Source organism: Balaenoptera borealis (genome assembly GCF_965194805.1).
Source record: "Balaenoptera borealis genome assembly, chromosome: 18".
In the NCBI taxonomy this organism is placed as follows: Eukaryota; Metazoa; Chordata; class Mammalia; order Artiodactyla; family Balaenopteridae; genus Balaenoptera; species Balaenoptera borealis.
In genome coordinates this window covers 21854703-21865512 of record NC_138877.1, presented here as the reverse complement: position 1 = coordinate 21865512, position 10810 = coordinate 21854703, and the positions used below count along the sequence as shown (strand labels likewise).

Genomic DNA, 10810 nt, shown 5'->3' with positions numbered 1-10810 from the left:
AGTACCATGGCTTCACCTCGACCTTACTTCACTGCCATTAAATTTTTTTGTATCAACACCTGGGATCTCCCTTTCTGTTCATCTCATACATATTTTATCTTACATTTCTATGTATTTGAGGTGGGTAGAAGGCTGTCCACATCAGCACTAATAGCCACATAGACTGAAAGTCCTAGCACCGATTTCTAACCAACTAAACAAACTACACATGCTCAAGCATAAAATAACTTTATGAATATATATATATATATATATATATATATATATATATATATATAATTTTTCGGAAGGGCACAAGTTCCATTTCAGTTTAATTTAGCAACAAAGAAAGTCACTGTTACATGTAATTATAATAATAATGGTCAGGAGTGTAGCCTTTTCTTTATACTATTAGATTCTGGAATTATCATTGGGAAAAAATGATAGTTGACATTTATTGAGCATTTTCAATACTCCAAGCACTGTCTTAAAGCACTTTGAGGACATTCTCATTTAATTTTCACAACAATTCTATGTAGCATAAGCACCATTACTGTCCCAATTTTACAGATGTGGACATTAATAGTTAGAGGGTTGAGAAACTTGACCAAAGTCTTACAACTAGTAAATGGTGGAGACAGTACTCAAACCATGCCTGTTTGGTTTTAGGGTCCAAATATGTAACCACTTTATGTCTCATCTTAAATAGCTGAGGTAGACAAACTGGGTACATTAGGTATCTATACTATACAAAGATTCCCTTCAAAATCACCAGGGGGAATAATAAATACTAAAATGTAAAAATAGGCAAGAGACTAGAATAAGTCATTTATAATAGAAAACATTCAGTAATAAACAGAGGAAAAGATGTTTAAGCTCATTAATAATCAAATGCTAATTAAAATAAGATGTTATTTTCCACCTATTAGATTTATAGCAAAGCTTAAAAAATTGACTAATTCCCAGGATCAGTTAGAATGAAGGGAAATAAACACTCTTACACACAGCTGATAGGTGTTTAAATCAGAATTTCTAGAAGAAAAATAGGGGGACTTCCCTGGTGGCACAGTGGTTAAGAATCCACCTGCCAATGCAGGGGACACGGATTCGAGCCCTGGTCCGGGAAGATCCCACATGCCGCGCAGCAACTAAGCCCGTGAGCCACAACTACTGAGCCTGCGCTCTAGAGCCCGCAAGCCACAACTACTGAGCCCATGTGCCACAACTACTGAAGCCCACGTGCCTAGAGCCCGTGCTTCACAACAAGAGAAGCCACCACAATAAGAAGCCCGCGCACCGCAACGAAGAGTAGACCCCACTTGCTGCAACTAGAGAAAGCCCACACGCAGCAACGAAGACCCAATGCAGCCAAAAATAAATAAATAAATAAAAACCTTGAGGATATTTTAAAAAACAAACAAAAAAACCCACTCTGGATCAAGTCTAGTCCTCAGGTGTGGGTCTAAAAATCACAGCTGCTCTAATTCATTACAGCTCGTCTTACACTACAAGATTAGCAAAACCGGCCGTTCTGGTTCCTAACTAAATAATTCCTACTAAGCAAATGGTGACAAGCCGGATTTGTTATACTTGTGGTTCCACTTTCAGTCACTGTGGTCTAACAGTTTAGCTGCTCACTGACCCTGTAAGTCCCTTTTCCATTCACTGGGGACATCAAGTGCCTCACAACCATGTACTGAGAAGGAGCAGAGAGTGAGTGTGAGGGTGAGATGCTTTTTCTCCTCCCAAAAGGGATCACCTGGGCAAAGTGATACGAGAAGGTACAAATCCTCTGGATGCAAATCCTTTTCAATGCCAGGAGTCTGGGTTTGGGAAGTGGGTGTTGGGGAAGAAGGGGATGGTCTGGTTTCCTTAGCTCCTACTGAAAGAAGGGGTGACTAGAGGTATCTCCTTATGGGTCTGATTCGGGTGGGTGGGTAGTGTGGGGTTCGTGGGTGCAAGGAAGGTACCCCACCAGCAATGGCATGCAAAGTCTCCATGATTCAGGACGACGTACCATCTGATGAAAAGCAGGAGCACAGACTTACTCTCATGCTATTTGGTGGTTTGCATGCAAATCTCTTGTAGTTACCAAACCTCTTCTTTAAAGCAAGTCTTAAGCAGAGCCATATTAATATGTCAAACAGATAAAAGGGTAGTTGCTCTGCTTGGAATTGCGGTGGAGGGAAGAGCAAAGCCCCATAGTCTGTCTTCCCCATGGCTCCTGAACAGAGCTGGACACCATTATCTCTTCCATTGGAGGGTACTACTTCACCTGGAATAACTGGCAGAGGAAATGAAGGAACAGGGTGAGAAAAGAAACAGTGTCCTGGGATTGACTAAGTTCAATCCTGATATAATCTCCAACAACAAAACATAAGGGTGGGGGGATTGAGATTGTTGTAACTCTTGAAGAACTGTCAAAAGCATACTAAACTCACTGTGTGACACTGAAACAAAAGTGATGGTTCTGTTAGTCCGGTTGTGGTGTAAGCAATGTGAGTTCTTCACCAACACGGAGAATATAAAGCACCATGACGTGGGTGGGCAACCTGTGCTCTTCCCCACCTGCCATCCTGAGGCACCATTTCGGCCTCATTACACTTAGGACTGTAAGCATAAAGCAGAATAAGTTTGAAAAGCAAATCCACCATATTTACTGTTTAAGATCATAAATTGCTATTTGCCTTAGAATGAAGAGCAAGTCATTACAGAGCATTTCTGCTCACCTATGGTTCTAAATGCTAGAGGTCGTTTTTGAGGACTGAACAGAGGGCATGCAGCCCCTACACCTCATGGGTATGGCACATGCTCCTTGTAAGTTTAGGACTAAATCCTAGCCGGTCCCAAGGACTCACTAGATTATTCTCCCAAAGTCCAGTGAGCACTTTAGAAAAAACCTGAGAAAAATGACATGCTTTCAGAACATCTTTCCCTCTAGCAATTCCGAGGAGGATCACACTGCAGCCTTTCGGCCTTTTCCACTTTTGTTTGGCTCACCAGCTGGCCTGGAGGACACCGAGAACAAGGCAGCTTTCATCCTTGGGACACACGTTGACATTCATCATGGATTCGGTCCAGCTCCATCAACGCTCACAGCAGCTCACGGACTCAACTCACGTGAATGACACAGGTCAAGGTCTCTTTACTCACATCACTGCACTTGGACATTTTCAGGCATGAACTGTCCCATGGCTCCCCTGCGGCCCAGAGGGGTATAAGGACCAGTGACAGAATGTAGGGACCTGCCCTGGAGCACGCGCGACATCTGTTCACAATCTGAGAGGTGCAGACCTCTTTCGCCAACGTACCAGAGACGTTAGCAAACCAAGTGTGATACTTTATGGATAAATGCCCAGGATTCACCCTTCAACTCTCCAAATACCTTGGTTAACATCAACTGTAATCACATAAAGCAGGGACAACGCAGATAGGAAATCGGAGCTATTTGTTTTTAACAGCTAGCATCTAATGAGGACTCATCTGTACCCAGCATGAACCTAAGTCCTTGACCTAGATTCTCTCTCTAAATCCTCACAACATCCTGAGTCAGGTACCATTTTACCCCAGTTTTACAGGTGAAGAAACCACAGGGGCTTTAATAGGTTGAGTAGCTGGTCCAAGGGCACAGAGCTATCAAGTAGCGGCCAGGGATTTGAACCCAGCCAAGCTGAGCTATGCTGCCTTTGATTGACATATGATGCAGGTAATAGAATTTTCAGTTAACATGAGAACTGTGGAGTAAGATAAAACATAAAATCAACACTTAGACCAGTGCCTTCCACATGGTAAGTAACCACCATTGACATTGCATCACTCACAGCATGAAAGGCAATGTTGCTTAGTCAACCTAACATTAAGGAAACAAGTATTATTTACCCTTTTTTGGTGAAGGACACAATCATACAATATACACAGATATCTAGTATCAGCTGGGCGCAGACAGTCTAAAACAATCACTGAAACTAAGGAAATACAGAACTGTTCCTAAGTATTCGGGGTAGTGTGAATAAATAACAGTATTCTACCCGAGCAACATAATAAAATGTTAAAAAATTTAAAAACCTCAAGTAGCCATAATTATAGATAAATAAAGACTTTGAAAAGATTTAAAATTTCATTTTAATGTCTAAAATTATAAAGCCTCAAATGAATCATTACATGTTGTTTTAATAAAGTTTAAAGTTTAGCACCTACCAAAGAGTCTTACACACAGGTTCCAATAAATCATTCTGGAACGAATGGCTGAATTCATGAATATGCTTTTATAACAGATAGACATTGTTCTTTCACTATGTTTGGGAATTTTTCTTAATTCTATGATGCAGGTTGCATGACCTTTCCTTATTAACAATGATTTTTCTGAAAAAAATCCCAGGACTATCATCCTGAAAGACAAAAAGAAAAAACTAAATAACCGGCCCCAAAATAATTAAGAACAGAAACGAAGTTTTTGTCTTTGCAATGAGATAGGAGAGGTAAAAAGAAAAGCAGCTTCTTCAAAATATCTTTATTAACATTTAAGGAAATATAAAATTGTTCTCTATGCAGCAGCATGAAAACACATGAAATAAAAGTATACATTTAAGCTGCTGTGACTGGTGAAGAGTAAAGACATTTCTCAGTATATATATAAGAAAACAGGTAAACTCAAATCAAGAAAATACCTCTTTCTCAAAAGCTTTTTGTGCCTTGGTTTACCCTGGGGACTCAACAGTTTATTCAATGTGCTCTCAAAAATAACTATTTTTTTAAAAGAACTCCTAAAAACTAATATGAGCACAAAAATACAGATCACTGCAGTTATTTCCATAAAGTAAAATGTTAAATTAAATCTACACTGACCAAACTATTTTGTAAACCTCCATCCTGTTTAAAAGGAAAACAAACAGAGCGGTATATAGAAAATAGTGACGATTTCCAGCAACAGTTTCTACACCATTCCAACAGAGCTGTGTCCTTTCACCAATAGCAAATCTGAGATTCCCCAAGTACTCCCCACTCGTTAGGAAAATCAATAGCATTACCTGCAGGGTGGGTAGGGTTGCTTGTGCATAATGCTTTTATCTCATTTTAGCAACATTAAAAAAAAAACAAAAAAAACCGCAGAATGTACACAACCTTGGCGCTCACCATTACTGTGGCATCCTTAATACAGTCTGCTAAAAGTGCTGTGGTTCACTTTGACAAGCTTCATCACACAGCTAATGCGACAAACAAAAAGGCTGACTGTACTGCATATCAGGTGGAGACCCTTAAAATCAGAGGGAGTTGTATTATTTAAAGAGACATGATTATTTTTAAAAAAGAAAAGGAGATTGAGGTAGCAATATCTCCCCCCAAAATTTAAAAATTAATAAATTAAATAAAAATAATAAAAGAATCCAAATTGAATGTGATGTGTACTTTCTAAATCCGGCCTGCACTTGTACATCATTTCCATAGATGAAACACGTAATCTGTGTTAGAAAAACTGATATATGCATATAAAACACACCAAGCCATGAATTTAATTTTCATAATCACGATCTCATTTACCTAAATGTTTGGTGCTAAGTAACAGAAGTAGTAAGTAGTGGAAGACAAAATATTCACACCTAAGGAGGTTACATATTAAACAGCCCTAGTTTCTGCCTGCTATTTGCTAGAAGAAATCTGCAGGGAATGAAGCCTGATGCCTGATTCCATGTGTGACAAAGCATTTAAAAAAAAACTACTGATAAGTGCATCGCTTTGATTTTGACTATGCAATACTAAGCATAAATTTTAAAGGCCAAGCATTGGTCAGTAAAACTGAATCCCAGCAGTTCTCACGGTTCAAACAACTTTTAAGAGGATAGGAACCTGACTCAATTTCTCTATTGGAACATAAATATTTTTATGGTTAAAAATATAAACATTTTTCACACTTACAAAATATGCACAACAAATATTACTTGAGACAAAACCTAGCAAACAGATCTGCCTACTGTCGACTTTCTTAGCTTTCTGAGAAGCTAATTAATCTATGCGGTGGATTGAAAGTGGAATAAATTCATGGTGTTGGGCAGCAGCTTAATTGGGACATAGTTATCTTACAAGGAAAAGAAACCACATACAAAGGAAAACAAGGTGCAGAATATTTCCCAGAGTCTGATGAAATACTTTTTTACTTTTCCACTTTTTTCACTGACTGTTTAAAAATATATGCTTGTTCCTAAGGAGAAAAAGGAAGATTTGGTTAGGGAGTAAATCTTGAAAGATTCCCAAAGTTACAAAGATTTACAAACAAGTCTCATCTTCCAACAACTGTACTAAAGGTCCTACACTTGTACTTACAAAATAAAGCAAAACAAAACAAAACACAAGACTGGAAGATAGCTCCATCTACTTCACTTTCTGAGCTGGGATTTACACACCTACCTAATGAGTTTTCTCTCGCGCACTTTCTCCGTCAAATCTCCAGAGAAACACATGCGCATACATGCAAACACACACGATGTATCGATCACTGTACGTACAGGTTCATCAACAACATGACACAGGACACAAGTCACAACACGATAGTCAGAACAAATAACTAGGACAGTGAGAAATGGGTTTCTTTTAAAGCTCTCTTGGATCCTTAATGCCCCTATGCCTACACATTTCCTATTCATCCAGGAACTTTAAAGGATCAGAAAGACAAAACAGGTTGCATTAAAGGAAGAGAAACAAAACAATGTTCGCTATTCGTGGGCCCTGTAAAATCAGCCCCGGGACCCGGCTGCGCAGAAGTGCAGCATGAAAGAATGCCAGCCCGGACCCTAGACACCCGAGTTAAGCACCTTGCAAGCGAGGAAAGTAAATACATAATAGTGGTCATTGTCATTAAGAATAAAAACAGTAATAACGATTGTCACCACGGGGTTCCGTACAGCAGGTGCACGTGGAGCGGGCTTCTCCTGCAGCCCGGCACAGCGGCTGGGCAAGGCGAGTGGGCTCGGCGCACGCCGCCCGGTGGGGCGGAACCGGCTGCGCAGTGCTCCGCGGGCGGGTGCGCTCCCCGCCCGGCCCCGCCCTCCCCCCTGCGCCTGCGCATCCGGCGGCCGGGACGGGTTTATGGGCTTCCGGTTGCTAGGGCCTGTCTGCTTGGCCTCGGGTCGCACCTGGCGGGTGGGTGAGGGTGGCCTGGGTGTTTTCTTTCCGGACAGCATATACCGCGGGAAGACCTGCGACCTCACTTGACCTTAACCTGCCTAAATTCCCAGGAAGAGGAGATAAAAAAAGGAAAAGCTGATTGTTTTAAGAAGCAGCTGATTGCCCTAAAGGAAAGCGTACGAGTCCAACGTTTCCAAGCATCTCTTCCAATAATAACGGAAAATTACAGGCATCAAGTGGGACGTACTACCAGGAAGCGTACCTTGAGTGCTTCTGTGCAAGTCATCCTGGGGGGATAAAGCGGCCCATTTGTGCAGCTCCAGAGCGTACCCGTCTAGACTGTCAACGGAATAGTGATGTCCCAGGCACTTTGATATTGTCCCGACTAAGCACATATATTTGGTTCTATCTTCTGGCATCATTTCTAAAACAGTACTAATTGGGACCGCGATCCTAGAAAATCTCATTATATTGAAGACCATTTTATTTTTGGGTTAAATAGTTATGGCCCAAGTGTAGTGGTTGAAATTTAAAATAAGTCATTATTACAGAAAGGAAACAACTTATTTGTGAAGAGTTAGGTATTGTGGGTCTTCAGAGGCCATGGAAGGACTTCCTCACCTTTTTGACCAAAAACTCTTTCCAAATTTATAAACTGATAATATTTTGGAGGTAGAAAAAAAATGAGTGTCATTTCTACTGTTCTGGAAAATCAGTATTTACTAGCTGAAATAACACTGACTGAACTTTTTGCTAACATGTGAAATTTTAGAATGATCCTGATTGGTAATGGTATATGTATTTTTAAATTCTGTATTAATTATAAGCCTAAATTTTATTTAGATTCTTTCTAGAAGTTTTAAGAAATTATTTTCTTACCCTCTTTTCCTTTTATAGGAATTCTGCTTGGACCCAGTATAGTATTAGTGCAGAACAAGTTTCATTAGGATGTAATCTGGATTCGAATGAATTATTTTTCAGCAACAATTCAAACATATTCAAAAACTTTTCAATTCTCAATCAACAGCTGTGAAAAACAGTGCTTATTAGTAAAATGCAAAACCACCCACAACTTCTTAGAAGACCCTTACCTCCAAATCTCCCTAAGCTGTCTTTATGTCAGAAGAAAGCCCGTGCAGGTATGTGCATTACTCAGATGTTTATTTTTTACAGAAGTTTCTCAACCTGCACAGCTCAGAATCACAATAGTTAAAGACACTCACCAATAACCAGCAACTTACAAATGTTTGTGGTAAGATGGTAACATCTAATTCATTTCTACAAGTACAGTTGATCATCATTTGTGGATTCTGTAGGAGTGAATTTACCTAACTGCTAGAATCTATTTATAACCCCCCAATCAGTACACTGTACTATATTTTGTCTTTTTAGCCCCAAAATATATCATGAAGAACACTTTGGAGCAGTATATAGAGCTCTTTCTCACTCCTTTTATAATAGTGAAACTGTGCAGGAGGGGGGTATATATGATCATTCTCGGACACATGCAGGGCATTGAAAACACACATATTCCCAGCTGAGGTCAAAGAAAGATACGGCTGTGCCTTCCTGTTTTAGCTCTCGTATTATAAATAACTGCCCTTTTCCTGGTCTAGTTAGTGCCATGTTTTCTGAATTCTGTACCTTTTGTTGGTGATTTAACAGTCTAAAATAGCCCCTAGGTATAGTACAAGAAGGCTGTTATGTGCCTTATGGAGAAAATATATGCCTTAGAGAAGCTTCCTTCAGGCCTGAGTTACAGTGTTGTTGGCTGAGAGTTCAATGTTAATGAATGAACAATCTATATTAAATAAAGTGTCTTTAAATAGAAGCATATATAAAACAAGGTTATGTATTGATTGGCTGCTGATAATGTTGAGACCAGAGGCTTGCAGGAACCTAACCCCGTATTTTCCCAAGAAGTAATGGTTCAGTGTTGGATAACTCAGTGCTCACTGAGACTATAGAACAGAACTGCCACAAATCATGAGAATTGAGTGTATTTATAAGTACAATGCTAAGAACTGGAGATATAATAGTGAGCAAAACCAACTCTGCCAATCCTCTTTTTTAGTTACTCTCTGGTGGGATCCAATAATCATACAACTAAATGTAAAAATACCCTGTGTTAAGTGCTATGAAGTAAAGATGAGCCACTTTTATGATTATAACTTTATATAATACCCTTAATCCTCTATTTCTGTATATGGTATTTATTGACTCCTTACTTATAAGCAATGGTAAAATTAGCATATTTCCTCTTCTTTCCCCTTTTCAGTCTCCTCTACTCCCTGATTTTAGTTGATTATATTAATTATTTTAGTGTCGACGTTTATACTGTTAAAATGTGCCTAGTCTGTAACTGATTTACAATGCTAAATCATTACCTTTTGATCCATGCCTATTAAAGATGTGTGAATCAACATACCTATGTTACATCCAATTTCCTCTCTCACTTTCCCTACCAACTTTTGTTATATCATTTCTACATTTCTATAATGTTCTACATTTCTGAATTTACAATCTTTTCTGTAATAATAATACCCACAGTTATGTAGATATACTGCTCACTACCAGTTCCTTGGTTGTAATTTTTCCGTTTATCTTTTAGTTGAAGTTTATCCTCTAGTAAAAAGTTTTTCACTCTTGCTATTTTGGGCTGGATAATTCTTTTTTGTGGGGGGCTTTCCTGCTTTTGGCAACTTGGAGATTCAATGACCTTAACTATTAGTAATCCTGTGTCTCCAAAGGTTCTTGGCAGAGTGCTTTGCATATAGTAGATGTTCAAAATACTCGTTGAATAAATGAATGAATACTTAAAATGACCAAAATACAATTTATAAAAATGAATATTCAAACACTGAAATAAAAACCTGAAATAAATACCTGCAGTTTGCATACAATGCTAAATGCTGTAGGGAATGAATGACACGATTGATCTGGTCCCTGCCTTTCAGGACCTTTCAAGAACTTTAGTTAAACTCTAAAGATGAGATACACATACAGTAAGAACCTTAAATAACAATACAAAGAGCATAGAATTTATGCCCAATTAATGGTACAGACAGTAGTACTTCATAAATGTGAGTAACCCTGGGGCAGGAATGGGGTGTGAACTAAGACTTGAGGAATTAGTGAAAGTGAAATGAAATATGTTTAATTATAGAGGAGACCCGTGTAGTTTTTGATGGCAGAGGAGTCTATTGGAAAGGTGGAATTTTAACATACTAGAAGAAAAAGAAAAAAAATCATGGGGATGGGGAAATATATCAGAAAATAGGGAAGTCTAAATTGAGAAGACAGATATCATCTTCATTGGGCAGATTTCCCTAAGCACCTCTTCTCTCTACACCCAGTCAGAGTGCTTCCCTTTATGGTCCCAGAGTATCCCCTATCTACCCCCTTACTGAGCTCTTATTCTCTAGTGTAACTGTTTACCTGCCTAGTTTCTATATTAAATCATGAGATCTTTGATGGTAGTAAGGTTTGTGCTGTGTGATTGTACCCTCAGCACTATGTGTACAGCTAGCACATGGGAGGTGTTAAATGTTTGTTGAATTAAGTAATGAGAACAGTAAGTATGGGTTGTGTTAATCAAGAAGGATGGATTGTATAAGGTTTAAGGTAGACTTTGGAAAAGGAAAATGATTTAAATTGGTTAGTAAGAGAAAGTATTCCACACCGTGTGAGAAACAAAAGAAACTCAGGTCTA

At 39.0% G+C, this 10810-nt stretch overlaps 1 protein-coding gene across 1 annotated transcript in view; it reads left to right on the top strand.

Moving 5' to 3' along the window:
• Window positions 1-251: 251 nt before the first annotated feature.
• The window catches only part of LRRC63 (leucine rich repeat containing 63), a 50338-nt gene continuing 39779 nt past the window's right edge, over window positions 252-10810 (top strand). The window contains exon 1 of the mRNA XM_082365777.1: window positions 252-8306. Within this exon, the coding sequence (XP_082221903.1) occupies window positions 8153-8306 (154 nt within the window). The 5' untranslated portion in view covers window positions 252-8152. The remainder of the gene's footprint in view (window positions 8307-10810) is intronic.